The 24532-nt window shown below is 43.8% G+C and overlaps 1 protein-coding gene across 1 annotated transcript in view; it reads left to right on the top strand.

Annotated features, from left to right (window-relative positions):
- Positions 1 to 11330: 11330 nt before the first annotated feature.
- Positions 11331 to 24532, top strand: part of MAPK1 (mitogen-activated protein kinase 1) — a 37127-nt gene continuing 23925 nt past the window's right edge. Inside the window, exon 1 of the mRNA XM_040603273.1 lies at positions 11331 to 11710. Coding sequence (XP_040459207.1) covers positions 11568 to 11710 — 143 coding nt within the window. The 5' untranslated portion in view covers positions 11331 to 11567. The remainder of the gene's footprint in view (positions 11711 to 24532) is intronic.

Raw genomic sequence — 24532 nt, 5'->3', positions numbered from 1 at the left:
ATCAGCGTGCTGAAGATTTTAAGTCTGTGTGGGAAAGAGGAGAGAGAACTTCACATAGAGCATCGAAGAAAGCTTAACTTTAACCATATCTCTGTGGAGTTGCTGTATATTACACAAGCCTCACCTGCAGTCTAAATTGCAGAAAACTTTCTTACTTAATCATATTATCTCTTTATCTCTTCTTCCCTTTCCTCTTTGTATTGGTGTGTCCACAGAGCATGAAGAAGTGTTTGCAAGGAGAATCCCAAGCTACTGCTAGGACCCAAACTTGTGTTGGTTTTTAATAAGGCTTTGCATGTAGGGCATTGCTGTGTTTTAAGAGTATTCTGGAAATTCAACAGGGATGTAGGGGGGGGAAAAAGATCACAAATCTGTGTTTGGAAACCGAGTTTTGTCCTGCGTAGTAAGCACCCATCTTAACCCTCCTAGAGCAGAACAAACCCCCTTTTCTAGCAGAAACAGGAGTTGTTAATTAACGTCTTGCTGAAAACTAAGTCTTTGCCATCTGTTCCGCCACCTCACTATGAATGCCACTCTCATTATGTTGATTATGTAATTAAAAATGAAAATACATTTTGGTGGAGTGCTGCATAGGCATCTGTGCTGATTCTTCTCCTGTTCCTATTTACCGTCCCCTGCCCCCACCCTACAAAAAAAAGGAAAAGGCACCAATTGTTTGACTCCTCAGTAGCTTTATCCCAGCACCGCGGTGCTGGCGGCCAAGCTGGTGTGTGTTGTGAGAGCAGCTGCTTCAACCCTGCTGTGCTCAAGCCACGAGTCCTTTGGAAATGCTGGTTATTAGGTTCATGAGAAATCCGTGGCAGGAAGATGCCCCTTAAACTCAGGCTGCTTTAAGAGCTTGTGAGGGGTTAACATGAATCCAGAAGAAGAAAAGTGAAAAGAAAGAGGCCTGGTTACTTCATAAGTGATAGCATGACCTCTGAGATCAGCCCGGCTGTGCCTGTTACAAGTATGGCCTCTGTCTCTCCAAGGGTGGAGGAAGAGAGAAAGAGGAGGGGTAGCTTTCCTGTAAGTGGGTTAGAGCAATTACTGAGGTCTCTTACAGCAAATGAAGTTGTCGGTGTGAGTCACATTCCCTTTTTTCTCTCACTGCCAAGTTTTAGGCAGTAACCAGACAGAGGGAGAAAAGGGAAAAAAAAAAAAAAAAGGGAAAAGCAACAATGGAGAAAAGTTGAACTGAAACAACCCTTCATTCGGGGTATTGTTTGACATTTTAGTTCTGATTGTACGTAGAGATAAAGGGTCTATAAATATCCTGTCTGCTGAAATTCCTTATCACAACATCGCCTGTCAGCTGAACAAATAGGTTAGGTTCTCCAAATAATACATAATTACATATGTAAATACAAAATTACTGATTATATCCCTGCACCCCGTGGAATGAAGGCCTGAGTGCTGGAAAGGACATTAACCTTTTCTGTTTTATTGAGAGATGCCCCAGCCTCAGGAAAGCAAATGGGACACACAGCTGTTACTGCTGAATCTGTGCGAGCTCCAAGACCCAGCTGAACTAAACAAGGAGATATTTATCTGCCTGACTAGGCTAGATGAAAGCATCTTCTGACATTTTTTTGAAGGTATCTTAGCATTTAGCTCTGTTTAACAAATGGCTGTAAGCTTTTCTACTCTGCTTTAGAGCTTTTAATGAAGCATTGTGATTTCCATTGTGGTCAGTTGTTTGACACTTTTATTATTACTGGTATGCATAGCATTTTTTAATGTTTGACAGCTGGAGAAAGAAGTATTTTGTGCATTCAAACTTTTAGCACAAAGCTGCTGTTTTCCATTCTGCCTTTGTCTTTTATTCTTGCTGATGCAAATCAATGAAAGACAGAACTGATTAAATTACGTTTGTTTACTTTTTCCTTGATGATAATAAGACACAGCCTGCCTTTTATAAAAGACAGAAATAGAGGATGCGAATGTTTCTACAGTATTTCTAGAAAGGTTTGGGGGCTTTTTATTTTTACGGTATAAAGGCATTTATTTGTTTCTTATGTCTTGATGTACCAGATAATGCGCACTTCTTAACATATGTGGAATAAGAATAATGAACGATGGTTAGCAATGGATTCCATTTGGAAAGCCTCTATCTTGTAATTTTTATTAGTTCAACAGTATAACTGATCAGACCACATCACAAAACAAACACGGCAAGATACTTCTGTCCTTCACAGTAGGACTGCCTCCGCTGATTACTATAGCTGTACAAAAAGGTCCTCTCCATTGCAGGCACTGGGTTTGTACATAGCAGTTGTTACTGGGTCCTGGCTTCGGTGCATGGGTACGATGCTGGAAGGAAACAAGCACTGAGAGGCAGGGCTGCAGAAATAGGATACCCATGATTGTTTTGGTGAGTAATGCGCATGTCTTGTGGATTGTGTAATGCCTTTTTTTTTTTTTTAAATGCTTGTCCTGAGAAAGGAGGCCTGCGTTTGTCTGTCTTGCTTGTGTAGTGTGTATGCAAAGGAAAAGATCCTGGATCAGGAGTGCATTTCTAGAGATCAGAAGCTGCTTGTGACATGTTAGGACAAGGTCACCAGGAGCATGGAGAATTAGAGCAGAAAGATTTTGGGAAGGGTAAATGGCAGAAATAGGAGAGGAAGAGGATGAGCAGAAAGGAGGTGGTAAAGAAGTCACTATAAAACTGCCTTCATAATTATTTTGTTTCTGTATTTTTCAAGAACAGAGAAAAGTGCAGCAGAGGATGGCAAAGGCAATAGAAGTGTCTGAAGGCTTCTCAGCAGTGACATCAACCCTCCCTGTTTCACAGATGAAACTAGTCTTAGGGAGTGATACCGCATGGCAGCTGAGGCAAATCTAATGGACTGCTAGTATCAAATGGGATACTGCTTCTGCTCCCAGCCTTGCTGCTTTCTTTGTATAGGTCTGGTGCTTGTCTGGCCCTTTGAGTTCATGCAGCTCAATAAACTGTAAGAAAATTATTTCAGAAAAAAATATCCTAGCCCAGGAGAGGAGGAGAGTTTGATGTCGTGGGAATGGAGACTGGAACTGCAATGAATGGGAAAAGTACAGTCAGATCTTTGCTGCAGATTTGGCGTGTGCTGGGGGATACCTCACTGCTGTTCTGTGCCTAACCTCCCTCCTCACCTCATAGGTAGTGACACCCTCAGAAAGGCACAAGATCAACACAGCCTGATCAGGGAGGCTGACTGGATAGGTGAAGGGAGGTCATCCACCTGTGCCAGCCCACACGGCAGAGAAAGGACTGAACAGAACTGCAGGAGCCCAGGAGGATGTTGTCATGGGTAAGGGTGGTGGAAGAAGAACCAAGGAGGAAAGGGGACACGTTCACAGCAACCACAGAATATTGCTGCAACAAGCATCAGAAAAATGCTTGAATACAGGGCAATGGTCCCATCTTCCTAATCCAGCTCTTAAAGGGTTTATCCTTGTGTATCCATGTAGCTGTCTCTGAAGGAGGAGTCCTGTTTATGTCCCTTATTTAGGTATACATTTCTCCAGATTGGGATTTCATAAGAGGACAGCTGCTGCGTTTTTACTGTGTGTGACAAGCAGCAGTAAAAGCTGTTCAGGGTTCGTGATGCAAATGTGTCTATATACTGACATTTATCCAGCTGCACTTCACAAAGGTAAATGGGACATGAGAGTGGTACGCTGCCCCCTTTTAATCCATTTTCTATAGACAGGAGTGCTTTGCCTCTCTGCGGGAAAGGCCAGCGCAGCTACTGTGTTAATAAACACTCATTTCTCACTGCAGCATATGTGCTTCCCAGACTCATAAATCCAGGCAACCTGTAGTTGAATAACAATTAAATATCCACACGTGTTTCCATTCCACAGTCTGGTGCGCAAAGCTTAGGCCTAAGTGGCTGGACATCTGCCGTCTGTTTCTCCCACACGTACTGTTTGGCAGAGCATCATTACTTAATCTTACCCTACTGCCATTAAAGGTACCTGTAAAACTGGAATCAGAGCATCATCCTACAGACATGTTGCCATATCTCTCAAAATGAGTGGCGTTCTGTCTCTTGCCCTTTTTTTTTTTTTTTTAAGCAGACTTTATTGTAATAGTAACAAATACTTTTCATGGCTGTTGGTCTTTCTCTCAGGGTTTCAAGCCAGGGATTCAGTTTGGCCCTGTTAACATCAGTGGGAAATGAGACATCATATTGAAAAGTATAGTTGAGATGCAGGATGCTGATAGATCCTCACAACAATTTTGTGTTGCTTGTACAAGACCCAGAGACGCAGTAATGTGGTAAGATAAACGTAGTGCCTGATTACAATGAGTGTATTGCACTTATAAGAGGCATCTCTTATCATTAGGCTCTGCATATCTGGAGTAATAACCACCATATGTCAGGCAAGACAATGGTAATATGAGCCAGATAATTTTTCCATTGTTAAAACTTCCAAAATGCAAAAAGCTACAAAGTCTTAATTCAATTTAGCTAGATGTAGTGCTGGTGGCTGGAGGGAATGGCTTGCTGAGGCTCAGTCTTTCCCCTGGTCTAACAGGCGGAGTGTAAGACGTTATAGCCACCTAAAGAAGTAAGGACTGTATGCAGTTGTTACCCATCTTGTATTTCTGTGTGGCAGGATTACTGCATGTACTGCAGTTCAGGTGCTCCCAGAACATCAAACGTTTGTTCCAGAAAGCTTGAACAGATAAGCCCTATAGTTTGCTCTGAACTTAACAAGCCTCCTTCGGTGGTGAAGCTGTATGAGACACAAGGCCTGTCTTTGCATTGTTGTATAGTTACCTATCAAAATGCTTGTTCCCTATAGAACTGGCTGAAACCTTGAATTTCCTCCCCGACCCCCCCACCCCAAGCGCCTGTCGGCTGCAGGCAAAGTTGTAGCTATGATGGCGAGAACATCCTGAATTAGTCTCAGTAATCTGCATTTCCTTGCCAAAGATTTTATCTGCTGGGGGTGCAAATTGCAACCATCGAGGTTGCTAGTGTTGAAAAATCTGCACCCTTCTGTTCCCCAGCACTACCTTTTTCAGGCTAGGTTAGTTTATCCAGACAAATTAATTGACACATCAAAGCTGTCAAGTGAGAAAGGCCACAGCGAGACAGCACTGCTCTGAACATTTGCACAATTTGTATATTTCATTAGGTACCTCCGCACTTGTGGATCATTGTTAGAAGCAAATCTTACTTTTGCTGTTTTCATATAAGGCTCTGTGCTGTGATTCTGCAGATGTTCATTCTCAGTGTACCTACGTTGTTAAAAAAAAATATGCTGAGAGTAAAAATTACATTTGCTCATTCAAACATCTTACTAGTTACATGTAAGAAAAATCATATGCCAATGACCTAATGAGAGATGCAAGATGGACTTCAGTGGGAGGTGGATGGGGCCCTCAAAAGCTGCTTCTCTTACACAAATAGTCCCCTGATATATATATATATATATATAATGAAAACCTTCTTTTGTTTATAATGACAGATGCCACAGGGGGTTGTATATTTGGATATTATTTTTTCTCTAGGACTGTTTATTAACAAATGCTTGAAAGTTTTATGATGTGGTGAAAACGGTATCGCTCATGATAAACAGGAAGCGCTCGGCAGTATTGCATTACCCCCATAACGCAACACAGATTCCAACAGCTTGGCTCTTTTTTTCAAAATACGGTGACACCACTTCCTTCAGGAAACCTCTCATCTGCACAGTTCTTATCTGCTATAGATATGCAAAACTGCAGAAGAAATGGTTGTTTTAAAAATGAATGATGATTCATCAGTTTTGGACTGTAGTAACTTATACAGTATCTATTGAAAATACACAGTATGGGCTCCTCGGACTCTCAAGTCAGTGGACTGAACAAATTGCGCGGAGAAGGGACTGCCGCCTTCCCTCCCTGCCGCAGCACAGGTACAGATGAGAGAGCAAAGATGCAGATTTATTTCCCTGCAGGTGCTTGAGGTGTGTCTCAGCTGTAAATAAGGAGGGTGCCTCTTCTGCAGTTCAGTGTCGGCAAAGCCAGGATCCGGCCGGGAAAGGAGAGGCGGCAGTCCTGTTTCCTTGTTATCTGCCAAGGCTAGCAGCAAGGAAGCCAAGTGTGACAGTGCATTTGTGTGGAACCTTATATTCAGAATAACTGTGCTGTGGCCTCCAACTGGCTCAGAAAGGCTGCCACGCACTCACCATGTGCTGTTGTTATCAACATTGCTTGAATTTTGAAGCCAGGTCATTTTTTGTGAAGATACCAGAATCCCATTAGTGTGCTGATCCTAGTGCTTGTTTCTCTTCAGCCACTGCCTGTTATTTACACTAAATAAATAAAACCAGCAGACAACCAGGAAGCATACCTGTGCCACCAGAAAATCAGTAGCTGCACGTGTATTAGTGATGAGCAACAACGTCAGTGAAAGCAAGCCCTTCCTTTTAGAAGAACTGACACCATTCTCCAGATTGGTTCCCCATGAGGGGACTTGTGTGTCTCCCAAGTGCCTTACTTGCACAAAGCTAGAAGCAGTGGGGTCTGGCTATCACCCCTCCAAATAGAACCCTTCCATTCCCATAGCTCGTTCCCCATTCATTTTGCTTTTATTTTACATTCTCCCCCCCTCATATTCTCTTTTATTCTGTCCTTCATCATCATTTCTTCTCTGTCCTCACATCGGCCCACTTCTTCATCACAAATGCTCCCTAAATGTTTAGGTAGGAGCAAGAAATGCCAAAAAAATGGAGTTACTGCAGTATCTGGACAACATAAACCCCTGATAATCGTGTTTCTGCATTCTTTGACTTCTGCCTCTGTTGGAGGCATCACTTGTCCTGTCTACAGCTGAACTGAAAACAAGTCAGGGGAGCAGGCTGCATATTATAGTATTTGTAAATCATTAGATTTCTGAGGTTTTGTAATAATCTTATTTCCTTTTTTGTATTTTCTTGTATTTTCCTAGGAATCAATAATACCAGAAATACAGAAATTGAGAGTGTGGGTATTATGCGCTAACTAAATCTTCTCGTAAAAACTTGTAATAGCCTTCTAGTGCAGGAAGCGTAGGCACAAGAAAACAGTGGCCACGTACCGGGACTTCAGTGGGATCCTCACAAGTCACTGTAACATTCTGTATAAATATTGACTATATGTATGTGGTGTTTTGTCCGTCCTGTAAAATAACTTTTTATCTGGGGGCTCAATTCTTCTATCATCCACGGCTTGTTTGCTGAATTTTAAGTTTTGGGCAAGATGAAGCAAGCTCCTGAAGAGTAGTTGGTTTTCAAAAGATACCAGCTCCAGATAACTGAAGACAAGTAAAGCACACAACAATATTGAAATCACTCAGAGTTTTATTGCAGCTGACTGAGACAGAGTGTGCTTTGAGGCTGGGAAATTTCCATTACTGAAGTGCAGGACAGTGCCTGGATACTGCTGCTACTGCAGCTGAAAAATAAAAACAACTTAATTTTATATAGACAGCAACAAAATGTCAGTATATTAATTGAAACGGTTAGAATTATATAACAAGCTTTTCAGGTTGCTGTAAAATGGATCCCTTTTAAAATATTTATAGTGTCATTGTAAACTACTTGTACAAAACTAAGGAACATAAAAATGACTTGAAATTGCAACTGTGTTTTCAAACTATATTTGTGAACAGCAAATCCAACAAGAATGCAATAGATAATACAAGAGATCTCCTCGATAATACAAGAGATCTCCTGTGATAGTGACAGATCCTGACAGTGACAGAATGATACCCAGTGCAAGATCAAGGTTGTTGCTGACAGTATAGTTCTGCAATTAATAATCGTTTGTGCTCCCCTTGGCATGCACAAAACAAACATAGCAATCTGTTTACTGGCTTCAACTCCGTGGTGTGTAAGCCACCATAAGCTTCCTGCAAAGTCAGTCAGAATGCTGAAGGGGGGGGGGGGGGGGGGGAAGGAAATACTGGGGCAGGGGGGAAGTAAGTTTGTTTTGGCATCAGTTGCCCAGCATTTTGGGTGAGAGACTGTTTCTGACTTCCCAACAGCATAAGATCATGGCGAGATCCTCATTTTCGTTGAGGTCACTTTACACCGTCAGAGCAGCAGTCAACATTGAAACAAGGATCGGTCTCAAGGGATTTCAGCTATATGTCACCAGTTAAATCAAGCCCAGGTAGGTACTGAGTAGAGGTTGTTAGCATCTGCTGCTCCTTGTGAATCTTAGGATAGTTCCCTGTGGATCAGAGCTCATATCTAAGCAATTTAAGTTTGTATCACATTCATCACCATGGTTCCTGAGTGCCTTAGAAGTTAAAATTTATCTTTATAAAACATCTTACATGTCTTATTTCTCTCTCCCGTCACCCCCACACACAGCCTTGAGGTCTTATAAAATAATGCTGGGAAAATTGTTTTATGTACTTAATGCCTGCATTTTGTTGGGATGACGGGGAGGTTCAGCGTCATGCAGAGGTACTCTGGAAGCAAACACCATGGTTCTTACAGCAGCTAGCAAGGAAGGCATGTCTTCAATGTCCCCACGCAAATAATGCAACTAATATAATGATGATGATGATAATCTTGGGAGATGTAGCTGTAGTTTTAGATTAGGACCAAATTTTGAAATCGCTCCTACCCCCACTAAGGAGTGGCACTGCAGGGCAGCTGCATAGTGTTTGTCCTTTGCCTAAATCTGAGAACACTGTTCCCAGGACTCCCAGGGCCTTTTGTAGGAGGACGTTTACTTTTGAAGAGACCTATTTACAGAACATGAATTTAACAGTTAAAGTAGATATGTATAACAGTACAGAGAATTTCTAGATCCTGCTTGTAGGATGAACTCATCCATGTGACTCCTGAACTTGATATGAAGATGGAGACGGTCCAAATCATGGCATTTTTAAACTGACTGATTGTATGGCTCAGCTCTTTCCTAGCTTTCAAACTGAAGGTACTGTGTTTCTGTTTGGACAAACTCTGCTTTTACTTCTGTTTGAAATAAAAGTGTTTTCCTTCCTCATGTTTTCTATTATCTGCTATCATTTTTTAGTAAGCATCACCTCCTCTCCCCCAGCATAACCCTTTATTTTGATCTCAGAACTAAGAATTTTCCCAAAACATGTTTATCTTCTTTCCAGAACTGAGGCTTTAAAGTCACCTTGTTAAAGCAAAAGACCCAACATTAAGTGCTGGTAATGGCAGTGTATTTAAATAGGCTGAAAAGCAATTGATAACACTTCTGTCGGGTCTGCCTATCTCAGTAACTTTAGTACTTCATTGAAATGCATACACTAAGTTCTGTCACCGGAGAAATTGTTGGGAAAGCGTGCCATAGCTTTTTGACCACTTATTTGGGTTTAATTGGATTAGACATATATTTGAACACAGCAGTCAGAGGAGCTGACAGTCTTTCCACAATTTCCTAGTCTGCCCAGTTGGTTTCCTTTTGATCAGACACATCCTGGTTGAAGGTAGAAAATAATCTAGATATACACCAGTTCTTAATTTAATTTACTGTGACAGGTTGTGTTTAAGCTAGATTCTCTATTATAATTTGTTTTGCATTTTCTGATGACAGATTTATTTATGTACATAATCAGAACTGTAAGCGTAATTTCATTTTTAGAGTTGAGAACCTTTTAAGTAATATTGTATATGGTTTCAGAAAAGTTAAACACGTTAACTGCTGTCTGAAATTTCTGAGAAAAATAATGCTGTCTTTCTCGACTGCAGGAGGCCACATCATGGAAAGCGTTATATACAAGTTAAAAAAAACCCCAAAACACCACCTCAGAAGCATTATCCCACTCAAATACATAAACCCCCAAGCTGAATAGTTGAATGTTGGTTAAATAGAGAGGAGTTTATTAGACGACGCTGCTCATCAATGCCAGCGTTTACTCCGTCTGGCCAGGCTGGGGCTGTGCGGGCAGCTCTGGCTCTGACTGCAGTGTGGCTAATGGTGGCCACACGGCTGGAACCCCTGGCTCTTCCCTCTCTACTGCTCAAACTGCAACCCTGATGCTTGGAGAAGTGTTAGCACAGTTGTAATCAGGAGGTTGTACAGCATTTGGAAGCAGCTGTGGAAAACTGCAAGTGTTCAGCTGGTGGCAGAGGAAGCTGGTTTGTGGCAGGTAGTGATGGGAGAGGGTGGGATGGCAGCAGCGACCCTCTGGCAGCTGGGAGGAGGAGGGCAGGGACACTTGCAAGGCAAGGGCAGACACGGAGCAGCAGGATTGCCGGCAGGGATGTCAATAGTGAAAATGTCAACAGGAAGAGAGCAGAGCTGAGAAAGGAAAGTTGAAAAAGAAGGGGACAGAGTACAACCGGTGAGAGCTTGGGAGCAACTGGCTTGTCGCACCACAGCTCCTGGCTGAGCACCATTATGCAGCAGTGCAGAATTAGGAACTACGTGTAAGAAAAATGCTGGGTATTCAAGGGGCAATGGGATGATTCCACACTGGGGTCTTCCAGCGGGCTGTGCTGGGTATAAAGGTGGAGACGTGGGCGTGCCAGGACGCAAGGCCTGCGTCCGAACGGGTTTGCTAAGGCACGGAACATGGAACACATCTCGGGCGGCAGCAACAGGAGGGTTTCAGGGCAGGGGCTGATGTGTTTTGCCAAGATCATTTAAGAATTGCAGAAAAAATTTCAGAAGTGGAGTCAAGATGCTTGTGCGTGACTTTTGCACAGTGCCAGTCCAAGGGAATGCCGCTGCAGCAAAGCGGCCGCTCAAGCCAGCCGTGCGCTCGGGCCTCCCGCTCGGCCCGGGTCGGTGGGAGCCACCGCGCAGGACGCTGCAGTTCTGCATAAAACCGTTCGCTAACGAGCGGCTGCAAACCCGTGCGCCGGAGCCAGGAGGCGTCGGATGAACCCGCCCTGGTTACAGCAACGCGGCTTTCGCGCACGTACCCTTGTGCGGCACGGCCCAGGGCGGCTGCCGTGCGGCCGGGGCACCGGGCACCCCGGGGCCGGCCCCCCCACAGGCACAGCGCCAGCACCGGCACTGGCCCGGGGCGGCGGCCGTGCGCTGCTGGGGGCGCGGGTCCCGCTCCCGCCGCCTCCCTCGGCCCGTCCCGGCCTTCCTTCGGCAGGCAGCGGCGGGGGGCGCGGGCCGGGCCCCGGCTCCATTTCCTGCCCCGCGCCCGCCGTCACCTGACGCCTCTAATGGCGCCGGGCGGCCGCGCACCCCGCACAGCCGGCCCGCCCCCCGTGCCGCGCCCCCTCCCCAGCGGCTGCGGTTACCGCAGTGCCCGGCCCCGCCCGCGGCCCCGCCCCGCGGCCCCGCCCCGCCCCCGCCGCTCCCTGCACGCGAGCCCCCGCCCTCTCCTCCCCTCCCCCCCCCCCCCCCCCCTCCCGCGCCGGGCAGATGCGCGCGCGCGCGGCCGGCCCCGTCTCCTCAGAGCGGCCGTGGCGGTGACGGCGCTGAGGGAGCCCGGGAGGCGGCGGCCGGTGCTGCGGAGCGCGGCGGAGCGGGCGGCGCCTCTCTCCTCCCTCCCGCATCCTTCTCCTCGTATCCCCCCGCCTTCCTCCTCCTCCCCCCGCCTCCGCCCCCCCCCCCCCCCCCCCCCCCCCCGCACGCAGTCACCGCGGTTCCCGGCACGGACAACATGGCGGCGGTGTCGGGGGCCGGGGCTGCGGGCGGCTCTGCCAACGCCGGGGGCCCGGAGATGGTGCGGGGCCAGGTGTTCGACGTGGGGCCCCGCTACACCAACCTCTCCTACATCGGCGAGGGGGCCTACGGCATGGTCTGGTGAGTGCCGGCTGCCCGGCCCCGCCGGGGCAGCGCCCTTGCCCTCAGCAGCTCCCTCCTTCCCTCCCCGCCGCCCCGGGCCGGCCCTCGGCGGGGGCCCAGGCCTCGGGCACCCGGCCCTCCCGCGTCTCGCCGGGATTGTCCTCCGGCATCACCCTCCTCCCTCGCTGCTACCCCCTCCCCCCAAACATGCCTCCATCGGCGGGTGCCGCCGAACGCCTCGTTTCCTTTCAGCCGTGCCCTGCTTTTCCTCAGGATTTTCCCCTCTGCCTGCGGAGCTGGGCGCTCGTCTCGCGCCCTGCAGGGCGGCTGCGGCGCCGGGGCGGGCGGCGGGTGCCGGCACAGCCCGGCCTGGCGCGGTGTGCCCGCTCACCTGGCGGCGCGGCCGGGGGCCGGGGGCTGCGTGCGGCGGCCGCAACGGCCTGGCCCTTGCCGGGGTGGGGGGTGGTGCTGCGGTGCCGGCGTGCAGGTGAGAGTGCGCTCGGCCCTTCTAGTTCCTGGGTGTTGGTGGGTCAGGGAGACTTGTGCCAGATCTCGCTAAAAAGCGGGCGTGTGTGTTTGCTTGGCTTAATATCGGGCGTAAGGAGCGAGGCGAGTAAACTGCAGCATGCTGAAATTGGGAGCAGACCCGATTGAGAGTTTGAGGTTTGTTTTGTTTTTTTTTTTTTTAAACAATCTAAATGTGTTGGGATGATGCTGTGTGGTGGTAGATCTAGTGTCATGGTTATAAATGTGACATGCCCGGTGACCTTACTTAAGATTTCGTATTCTGTCTTCTGTTAGTAAAACAGGTTAAAAACCCCCTTTACCTCTGAAATAATTCAAGGGATGCAGATGGAATTTTTTGTTGTTATTGTTTTGTCAACTTTCTTCCAGCACTGCATCTGTTTCTTCAGCATTTTTTGACCAGAGGTGCTAAACGAGGTGGTTTACAGGCTATGACTTCATGAAAGCTTTATCAGCATTTAATTTCTCTCTCTGGTGCTTAATCTTCTGTAAACAAGTGCATTTCTCAGCAAAGGTTCTTCAGAGCCTTCAGCTGTATGTTACAGATTTTTGCAGCTATCGGTTCTTGCATATAGTCATGGAATTGTGCTGGCCTGTTAATATGAAGTCATCCTGCGTTTCAGGGTGGCAGCTTTCATCTAGGCCTGAGCTTAGCTGTGAGGTGAGCCTCTCTTGCAAAAACTTTTGAGTTGCAGCCCTTGCTTTTTTGCTGTGGGAAGAACCTTGAAAATGTAAATCAGAAATCTTGTTTATGGTGTGAAGATATCCTTGTTATGGGTTTAGTGTTAGAAATCACAGCAGTATATCCAGTCCAAAACTTGTTAGCGTAGCTTATGGTATAGGCTGTGTTTTATTAAGGTGTGCTTTTATTATCTGAGCTAGGGCGAATAAACCGGTGCAGATAACCTCGGTACTAGCTGCACTGATTGACACTCGCAGTCCCATTTAGGAAGGTACTTCGAAACAGTAATTCCAGGACGTATGCTGTGTACAGGCAGGTTCGTATCAACAGGGTGTTAGAGGTGTGTTTAACAGCCAGCGCGTTAAGGCTAAATTATTTCGCCACAGATCAGAGATTACAAAAAGCAGTAGGATGGCAGTTGATGCCCTTTTTTGGCATCACTATGCTAGTACGCAGCCACAGGGGAAACGGGGCCACTTTCTGCCCCTCCAAACGGTAAATTATTAAGCTCCCTACTGAAACTGTTTCCCCTCCAAAACTAAGGGTTATCTTTTCTTTAAAAACTTACTCTAACACATTGTGTCTGCTGTGAACACTATACAAAATTACTAACAAAAAATTGAAATCTCTGGTTTGGCTGAGATATACACTTGGGTCTCTGTGTTTTCTACTCTAAAATTACTGATGTGAAAGACTACATTTGGTGCGTTGTGCTCTTTAACTATTGCTCTTCTGTCTTGCGTATGAAATGATAGGGAACAAAGTCCCAGTTGATGTTGTATACTTGATAAGGAAAATGTTGGATGCACTTGTAGTTTAATGCCATAGCAACTGTAATGTATTGTAGTGCCTAACATACAAGCTACTGTGATTAAATAAGATTACGTGTCAATCAACAGACGTATGGGTTGTGCAGTTTAACACTATGTTTCTTATCTTGTTTTGATTGCTAATGCGGTGGGGATCCGCAGAAGCTTCTCCCTTGGGGGGCGGGGTAGAGGGCAAGCTATGAGTGTGCAGATGGGAGATGTTTCCTGCGACTGCAAAATCCATTTGAATTTGTACACTTTAACGAAGGAAAGAGACTGCAGGCTCTAATGGTTTTGTTTTAGGCCCACAGCTAATGTGAACAAGTTGGGAGATGCTAGTTGTTTACAAGTGCATTGTGCCGTAAGGCTTGTTACACAGAAAACCAGTGACTTAACTCTTAAAAACCTTCACTCTTTTCCTTGTTTTTTTTTTCTAATCTTTCATGTTTCTGGATTATTGGATTAGGGAGTTGAAAACGAAAATGTTCTTTTAATTATATTAATGAAAGGGCAAATGAAGTATCCTTAGGATAGCGCAGTTAAAGCCAGTCTTCCATTTTGATTTTGCAGCAGAGAGAATAATGTTTGAGAAATATTGATCACAACATAAAATAACAGCACAGGAAATAGAGGAAGATGTTGACTGAATAAACTCTATGCGAATGTTCTCTCATCTGGATTTGAAAACCTTTAAAGGCATTTGACTGTTTTCCCTAGTGCAGTCATTTTGAACCTAATCAGGTTTTGGGTAAAAATAAACTTACCAGAGCAGTATATTTACTGCTGTGTTGTGGCTGCACTTTCTCTGCTTCGTAAGCAGAAAAGGCATGCTCTCAGGCAGCCCCCCCATCTTAATGTCCTCCAGTTAAATTCTGCCAAAAAAGGTTCATCCTTTGATACAGGCTTGCCTCTCAGAGATTTTGTTGCTGAGGGTGAAGTGGTTAATATGTGGCTATCCATGTCAGTGTCCTTTCTAACCTATTTTTTGTTTTCAGTATTCCTGCCTGTGAAACTAGGGGATGACCACAGTGCAAACAAAGTTTAGCCAAAATCCTCAGCACTTCCTAGGACTGCAGGACATTCTTTGAGCACTTGTTTAGTCATACAGTCATGTTTGTTACTCTGAATTAATTTATCCAAATACATGCAAATATTGTGGGTTTGTGTTTTTTTTGTTCCCCTCCTCTTTCACTTAAGAGTTGTTTTGTGGGGTTTTGGTGCAATGTACTTCATGTGACTTTCCCTTTCTTCCAGTGATAAGGGATTAACAACCTCAGAGTAAGCTTTCAGACCGAGTCTGAAAGTTTCAGAACTACCTTTCAGACAAAATGTGAAAGGTTTTTAAGATTGTCTCCTCCTCCTCAAATGTGTGTGGGGTTTTTTCTTTTGTTGGTGGTGGGTGGTGTGGTGTGGTTGGGGGAGCTACCTGTTAACAGGCCATATTTTAAACTCACTGAAACAGCAATAAAAACATGATAGTGTTGAGCTTTAAATTTCCAGTTCATCTAGTTGGTCAGTGGTAATTTGGCAAGGACAATAATTTGACAGTATAAAACAAGTAATCGTTCTGGAAACAAAAAGTGAATGGGAATGTGATAGGGATGTTCTGGTTTATAGTCTAGTTTTTGGAAGCCCTTTTTGTTGTTAGGCTTATGTGAAGTATTATCACTGCTGCAAATAACTCCATATAAATAGTAAAGTTGAATGCAGCTGGAGGAAAACAATCTTGATGCTCAAATCTTGCATTTCTGAATTTGATTGCATTGTTACAAAGACATCTTTGTGCTACAGACAGGTGATATTAGAAGTTAAGGTAGTCAATAGATGAATGTGAAAGTAATACAAAAAAGAATATTTAAAACATTTAGCAATTTGGGTTTTTTTCCAAAGTTCTGCTGCTTTCTACTGTCTCACAGAAGAGCCCTGCTTTTAGAGGATGGATAATTTAAAATGAAGTCTGGAACTATATTCATAAAGAGACTCAAAACAGGAAAAAACCCCAGCCCACCCCAGAAATAAATGATCTGCAAGGCATAGATATTTATATTAAAAGACAAAAAACCCCCACCTTGATGGGATTGATGGTTGTGTAATATTATTTTGGGTGTGTCCAATGTTACATAAAAAGGTAGACCTTGCATCCTTCTGTCAGGGTCAGACTGGGGGGGTTTGGGGGACAGACTGCCTAGTGGCAGGGATAAGAAACAGCCTGTAATTTTTTTTTTTTTCCTGTGAATGGTTGCGTTAATCTGGAGAGAGTACTCTTTCGTGGTAGAGCAAGTGTAGCGATTCATGTCCCTGTTTATGTGTGCTTTTAGGGAGCAGGGGTTGTGTATGGGTGTCGATACCTGGTAATTAACATGCTCTGGTCTGCGTGATAAGGAGAGCGGGGAGCTGATACAAGTTGGCCAACCCTACTACATCCTCCGTAGTGCAAGGATCAGAGTAGAGCATTAGGGAATGTAATTGGTGGCTAGTTATCAGCTGCTTCCCTCTGGGGAGAAGGCAGAGGTAAGCATTTCCTTTCAGTCACTCAAACTTGCTTAACCTTGCTTAACCTGTGGAAACACCAGAGGAGCAGCGAAGGCTGCTTTCCCCGCTCTCCCCCATGATGGACAGGTGGTCAGCAAGCTGTGCAGCAGGCAGCAGCGATGGGACTGCAGCTACTGCCCAAGAGTTACGGAAGGTGAGAAGTAGCAACTTCTCCTGTCTGCCCAAAGTAACGGGATACTGGCTTAACAGTTGAAGAGGGCAGCTCAGGGACACTTGCATTTTATAAATAAATACACATTTCCTTAACATGGCATGATCCAGCCCACAGAAACAGGTAGAGATAACTTGTGTTTAGGGTTTTTTTGAAACATGATTTATTAAGGACATAAGGCTTATACGTTCACAGTATCAGTATGGGGTTGCATCAGTCTGTCTCCTGTACCCCTACATATGATTCTTGAACCTGCTGCCTGCCTTTCATCAAATTTGACAGTTGGTAGATGTCTTAAGGATGGAAAGTTTCTGCAAGTTTCTTAAAAATAGGTATTTTGTTAATGCGAACAGATCGTATATGCTGCTCCTCTGAGGAAGAAACTGCATCAGGAGGTCACACAGGTGAAGTCGGACTCCTCCAGAGAGAAAATGACAGATGCCCCAGTTCTACGGATGGATTTATCGGTACTCTTGAGACGAGAAATGTGTATTTGTAGGACACCAGGCTTTGTTAGTTCACTGGGCTCCTTGTTTAGGAGCAGAGATCTACAGCCCACAGAAGAGTTAATACTTGCCAACTGAGTAGGTGTGCAGCTCAGCTTGAGTTGAAAACTAATGCTTCACCAAAATAGTAATTTTTTTAATGCTTTTTATGTTGATGCTTTGTCATAGCTTTCAGCTGTGATTTAGAAATGAAATCAACTGATCAATATGGTATTTAATAAAAATATTTTATGACGTCTTGCTGTGGAGTATTTTACAACATAGTATAGATTGAACGGGACTTCCTGAGGTCATGTAGTCCAACCTCCTACTCAAAGCAGGGCTGATGTCAAAATTGGATCAAGTTGCTCAACTTGTCCACTCAGTATTTCCAAAATCTCCAGGGATGGAGATTCCACAACATCTCTGGGCACCTTCTGGTTCTAGTGGTAAACCAAGTGCCCAGTGGAACTTTTGCCCTTAAAAACATGAGTTTCCCTTTCTGCAACTTGCCACCATTGCCTCTTGTCCTTTGTAGTTTTTACCTCTGAGAAGAGTCTGGATCAGTTTTCTCTCTGATCTCCCTTTATGTAACTTAAAAGAGAAATTAGATGCTTTCCCATCCTCCTCCCCACCCCCTTTCCCCCCCTCCTAGCCTATACAAACCCAGTTTTCGTTTTCTCCTTTTTTTTTTTTTTTTTTTTTTTTTTTCTTGTATGTCATGTTCTTCAGCCTCCTGTGCATCCCAATGGTTTTCTGCTGGACTTGCTCCAGTACTGGGAGAGAGGAAGGCTGGACACAGTATTCCAGATGTGGCCTCACAACAGTAGTCACTTTCCTTGACCTGCTGGCTATGCACTTAATAACACAGCCGGGTCCGTGGTTAGCCTCATTGCTGTGATCAGGCGCTGCTGATGCGTTAAGTTGGACATTGTTCTGGTGATACAGAAAATACTTGAACTTAAAGTGAGGCATTTTAGGCAATTTTAAATAATGTCTTGGAAAAAAACCCCAACCTCCACAACATTTTATTAAGTGATTTCAAATCTATTTGATTTTGATTCTCAAACAGCTCAAAGCATATGGAGCCCTAAACCTATTTTTAGAATATAACTTACTTTACTGTGTGTAAGGTAAATTAAACTAATAGTGTATGTGAAGTGCAGCAAAGTGTAGTTTGTTTCGTTTCAGGTGAGTTATCTGTGTTAAACCCAGATTCTATTAATTGCTAGGTCAGTTTTTAAAGAGTTGTTTGCTTGTGAATGAATCTTTTTCAGAAGGGAGCTTATTTCCCTTTGTGTTATTACAACTTTTGGGCATATAAAGAAGCTATTCTCAAACTCACCTTTTTGCAAGGTACATTAAAAGCCACATACGCATTAGTTTATCAGCTTTGACCAGGTAGGTTAATCAGATCCAAGTAGTAATAAATGTCTTTAATTCAGATGGGGTTATTTGATGAGGTATTCGTAGGTAATTTGGCAAGATGAGATTTCTTGTACTTCATCGGTGCGCAGCAGGTCGGTTTCTGTTTCGGAGAACATTCCTGTCTCCACCCTTTCCACTGGGCGAGAGCTGGCGCAGAGGCAGCCTCATGTCCCGGGCAGAAGGGACTGCTCTCCGCTGTGCCCCTGGCTGCCTGCAGGCAGGGATGCTGCTAGGCGGCTGCTGCGTGCCTCCCCAGGCCCAGCTGCCTGTCAGCGGTGGGGGAAATTCTGATTTGTGTGTGTGTGTGTGTGTGTGTGATATATCTGTCTACCTTGTACAAATGCTTTACAGAAATGCTGTTCTGTTGATTTGAGCAGCATCTTTATGACAGTCCACTTCTTAACCGAGCTGTGCATGTGTTTGTTTCACAGTACCTAAAATCACAACAACCTAAGTTCTGTTAAGGGAAAATCCCTTCTCTTGGAAGTTCTTTTTTATTTTGAGAGAATTTTTGTAAAATACTGAAATGCTCTGTGGTGATTAGAATGTAAATGAGAGGGTTTTGTTACATGGTAGAAAGTAATTCATCTGTGTTGTGAGTATGTTTTAACTACCAGCAACTTGCAATTAGGCTTACCATTTATAATATGCAATTACTTAGTTTTGCAGTTTCTCTTAAAATTAACAGCTGTCACTACAGTACCTTACTTCTCACCTGTTTGGAGGGAAGGCAGTTTGTTCCACCAAATATTGCTGATGGGTCCCAAGTAAAACTTGAAGCCATTTGAGCACTGCAGATCAGTGCTCTGCTCCTCAAAGTGCTTCAGTCTGGAATGCACCCAGTTTTATTGGGATGTGGATGGTGGAAAGTACCCCAAATGACATTCAGGCGGACTTTTATATTGGATTTTTCTGAGTGTTTCATAATTGTGAAATATCTTCCTTTTAGTACAGTAGCCAACATGTCTTTATGCTGTGACCCTGTCAGAATAAAATACAAAGCTGTTAATACGTTGAGGGTCAGGGGTTTACTGTTGGCATGGCTTTTGAAAAAGATGGAAAAACCATGCAACAAATGCCTCGTAAGCTGATACTGAAGGGGAGTTACTTCTGATAGTGGCGAGATGCATGCTCAGTGCTGGCAGTTTGGTTTTTCTGTTTCGTGTTTTCCTGGTGGAATACTGAACTACCTGTGGCAGGGTGGACAGTAGCAATGAGCTTGCTTTCTCTAGTGCTTTTTGATAGTTTTCATTTTGCACTGATGTTCCAGCAGGTTTAGGAAAAGCTCTGCTTCTAAGTATGCACGATTGATTTTGTTCAGCAGTTTACTTCTTTATTTTCTGTTGGGGTGAAACACTGTGAACTCTCTCTTCTGAAGGTTTATATTGTGGAATCAAATAAGTTAATTACTGAAAAATGTAGTAGTTTTCTGGATCTTGCGTTTTTTTCCTTTCTCTAAAGCTCATTTTAGGAGTATTTGGGATATAAGTGAAATCAGAACCTTACTAGACAAAAGAGTACACCATGTTGGGGGATTTGTTGACACCATTAGCACTTACAGCCCTCTGGTGGTGCCTCTCCCCCCTCTCTAGGAAAGGGGAAAAGTTTCCTACACTGGTTTGAGGAGCCTGCTTTGCTGCTAGGGGGTGGGGGTGTTTTCCAGGTTCTGGAGTAATGTTGGTTGTGTACCTGGCCTGTCCTCCCTGTCTTGGTGGCTTTTTGTTGCCTCTTGAGAAGCCATAAGCCCAGGAGGAGGAAGTCGGTGCTTCATCCGCACATGCGCAGAGGTTGGGTTTTCATGGCAGTGTGGTTTCCATAACTGCCTTGTGCTGATCGCAGGCTGTGCCTGGCCTGCCGTGCCTCAGGTCCTTCATCCGATGCTTGCACAGCTGTAGTTAGCTGGGTTGGAAAACTGATTTAACTGAAAAGTTCCTTCAGAAAACGTGTGACACAGAAAGGGAATAGGACTGTACAGGTGAAGACTTCTTTACTGTTCCTGTTCATAAGCTGCACTGACTTCGAGCTGCTTCAGTTCTCCGAAGTGGCACAAAGAAAGGCACAGCCCCAGCCAAGAAAGTGAGAAAGGGGCAGGGTTGTCAGGCACAACAAAGTGTGAACCACAACCACTCCTTTCAGTTCACCGAGCCCTTAGGTTGTCTTGTCTCAGATGTTGTCAGGCTCTTTACAGCTTTACCCTGAAATTGATTCCTGCAGGAATTGTCTTTAAGTTTATATATAGAGAAGAAAGGCAGTGATATTTAATATTGTATCTTATTAAAAGCAGTACATGCTTTTGGAGTGAGGGGGTTATTTTGCAGTTAGCCAAGGGGCCTTTAGACGTAATGCTGAAGTTAAATTTGAAGTATTAAATTTGGCATGGTTGCTATCAAAGGAAGTATTGGCAGCAGAGAACCTGTAAACCTCTGAAATGGGGAGGATAAGTGGGAAGGCAAGAAGTAGATGAAATACGGAGATGTAAGAGTTGTCTGTTTTCTGAAGACCAACTTGAACTGAAGTCACATGGAGTAGGCACATATGATGATTTGAAGTCACCATGCTTCATAGCTTAAGGTATAGGAACAAAAAATATATATTCAAAGAGATTGAGAGAAGTGATCCCTGCCCCGCCCCAGCCCTAACAACCAAGATAGATCAGAACACCGTGAAATTAAATGACATCTTTAGCCAAATAGTACAGAACCTTGGGTGAAGTAGCTAATGGTTTTCTAATACTAATGTTTAGGTGTAGTTCTACAATTGCTGCTTTTCATAGTTCTGCTTAGTAGGTGCTAACAAAACATAAATCATCTGTTCTGCCACACCCGGGATTATGAATTGACTGAGCTGCTGGCAAAAGTAATTTATTTAACAGACTCCATTTTGCATGACTAGCTATTTGTTTTCAAAATACTAGGAGTGATCTAAGGAATTAAACTATTAAGTTGTTATTATGTGCATAGTAAATAGTTTAAAATTGTAATGCTTTGGAAGGTTTCATCAGATTCAGCCTTTCAAATTCTGAAAAATAAAGTTATGCCTTTGTAACCTAATAGAGTTAGATATCTGAAAACAGATCTCCTATGGGAGATTACAAAAGAGCCTTAAAAATTTGTGGTGTGAAGGGCAATAACCTGTAGTAGATCAGAAAATGCCAAAGAGTAAAATTGCTTATGAGTAATTACTCACTTTTGTCGTGAGAGGAAAGACTTGGCATAATTGTACCAGAAACTTTTAATATTAGGATTGATTTTGAATGTTATGAGAAAGGTGGCTGAAAAAGTAGATGGTAAAGGTGAAGGTTATTTTCTGACCCAGTAAGCCTCAGAGGTTAACTAACGACATCACAGAGCAATCTGCTGTCATTACTTGGGCACTTTGCCATGGATTTGTGCTAAAATAAAGGATGCTGACTTAGAAATTGTATTTATTTTCCCCCTTACTGGAAAAGAACAAAAATCAACTTTATAAGACAAACAAAAAATAGCTTGTTTAGATATTTTCTATAATAAAAACAAAACCGTTGTAGTGATCATTTGTTGATGAGCAGCAGAGAAAGGATATGGATAAACTCAAGAGGAGTTTGTAAAGTATGACAGTTGCTTTGCGGAGGGGTCATGATAAAAAGTTTAGAAACAGGGATTAGTATTTTCTTAGCCCCAAAGCAATAATCTATCTACTGATACTAGAATCCTGACGAATGAAAAACTACTTAAAAAAACCCCAAAATGACACTAAAACAAAATCAGGGTTTTCAGATAGCAGGCAATTAGGAGTTTTCAGCTAGGGCCAGATTAAGACTACTGCAAATTGGATTGCATCTACTGTATATTTATTTCAATATTCTCTTGTTGCTGTCTTCCTCTGCTGCCATTTTTGTAGCATGAGGTGCCAGAAAATGGGGATAAATTGTCAGTTTCAGCATCTGCGGGCAGCTGTGTGTCACAGCAGTGTGTATTCTCTTTCTTTCCCTGACAAAAACAAGACTTCAGATAAATCTGAGCTCATCCTGTAGTTCACAGCGTCAGGTAGTTTTCTGACACTGATGAGGTCCGCTTCTCAAACACTAAGCTTTTGGTGATTCAGCACGTAATTCTTGTGTCTAAGCTTACTCTGAAGTATTTCAATTTGAATTAAAGTTTTCTGGCCTCTTTATAAGCTATTAGTGCTTATACGTGTTTCCCAGAGATTGAGAAGATAATACATACAGCTGTCTTTTAATAATCAATGGGGAGTGCCTGTAGCATACCAACAGATAATTCAAGAGTGCTGAATGATGACTGGTTTGACTTCTGTCCCTCAGAACAGGATGGAAAAAGTGGTACTTGGTTATTGTAAAATTTTGTAGCTTGAAAAGCAACTAGAGCCTTCAGGGTGAGTTGTTTTTTGTTCTGGTGGTTTTTTTTTTGTTGTTGTTGTTTCTTTTTAAGAATCTGATATTTCGGTAGTTCTCCATTTTCATGGGTCTACTGACTTTACTACATGGTAGGAATTAATTTGAAAAACTAAATCTTTAATGGAGAAAAGTGGAAGCATATTAAGGTGCCCTTGTGTTTCTATAGTTTGTGTCCTGAATTCACAGCTGAGAAGCCTGGGAGATGTTCTCTTATTGAGAACCTCTTCTACAGAAAGCTAATAATCAAACCAAACTCCCAGCGAGGCATGGGCTGTCTTTCCATAAACTGGGGTCTGTTAAAACAAGGCAAATATATCTTCGTATTAAATAGGCGTGTATTCCTTTTAAACCAGATGCTGATCTGTAAGTTAGTGCTGATAAAAAAATGTCTAATGAATAATATACTTAAAAAATATTTGAGACTTTGTTCCATTTATTCATAATATTTCTAGTAAATGTAGGTGTTTACAGTTGGGGGCAAAAAGTATATTCAGTCATATAAAAATGACACATTTCTCCATGTTCTCAAATCTGCAGCTGTCTTTGACTGCTTCTATCCTTTTTCCAGTCTTTTCGGTAAAACAATAATACACTACAGCTGCTCCCTATATTTTAATCTAGAACCAAAACCTAATTATTCTGAAGTCTCTGAAGGGGTTAATAATCTGACTATAAAAAAAAGTCCCCAAACCAACTAAAAAAAAAAACCCAAAACAAAACCCAACAACGGTCCCCTCCACAAATCTGCACCCATAACACCACCTTCCCCCACCACTGAAAATTGTAGCAAACAGCCTGTTACGGTACTGCTGGTTAATTACTCTTACCATAATACTGCGTTATTTTACTTAGAGCAGTCTTAAAAATAAGTATAAGCTATTTGCGTTGTAACTTGGTAAATGTCAGCACTGTAGAAATGTCCGTGATTGAGCTAAATGTAGGCTGAGTGGAAAGATTAAAGATCTTCACAGATCAGCTTGTTTGCTGGGAATTATTTTTGCCTTTCCTCTCCTAGTTGCAAGCAGAATTATTCAGTATTTCAGAGAGATTCTTATCCCTGGATATGCCCATGGAATCTTGTTTCCACAGCAACACAAAGCTATGATAAAATATCCCTTTTAAACTTCAAATTAGGATGTTTGCCGGTAGCGTTGTGTATTTCTGTGTGTATGTATATGCATATGCTGAGAGCAGCCTGTAAAACAGCCGTAAGGTGAATAATCCTCAGAGTGCTGGAAGAATATCCCATGGTGGGGCGAGCCTTCAGGCGGCATGGCAAGGAGTGCACTGAGGATGGGGGATGCCGACAGAGTAGGCAGTTGTTTTTCAATGGTTATATGAAGAAACAGCCCTCTGTGGGATGCAACTATTGCCAGGAGCTGGCTTCTTTCCTCCCGGCAGCTGCAGCATGCTCTCACTTGTTCCAGCTCTGCTCTGAAATGAAACATGTGAAGAATAGAAATGGATGGAAGAACATGCAGCAGCCATTGTGGGGAGAAGGAGCTCAGCGTTGGCACTTGTCCCGGTCGGCCTGGTGAAAAGCTTTCCTTCCTCGAGAAGGAGTTAATGGGAGAGGGACGTGTCAGAGGTTCCTCTGAGCAATTAGCTGCTGTGTTCTGTAGTCTGCAGGCAGCTCAGGCACTGCGGGCACTTGCTGGTCACTGCATTTGGGAGCAGCCCCACCCTGGGCTGCTTGTTAGAAAGGAAGCTGGTACCGGGGAAGTAGAAGGATAAAACACTGGCTTTGAAAGTTGTGTCGTGCAGCTTGTTGGGTTATAAATGCTCGTTTGTTTATTTTGTACGGCTGTGCAAGG

Source organism: Falco naumanni, chromosome 1 (genome assembly GCF_017639655.2).
Source record: "Falco naumanni isolate bFalNau1 chromosome 1, bFalNau1.pat, whole genome shotgun sequence".
Taxonomy (NCBI): Eukaryota; Metazoa; Chordata; class Aves; order Falconiformes; family Falconidae; genus Falco; species Falco naumanni.
This window is presented reverse-complemented; position numbering and strand designations above follow the sequence as displayed.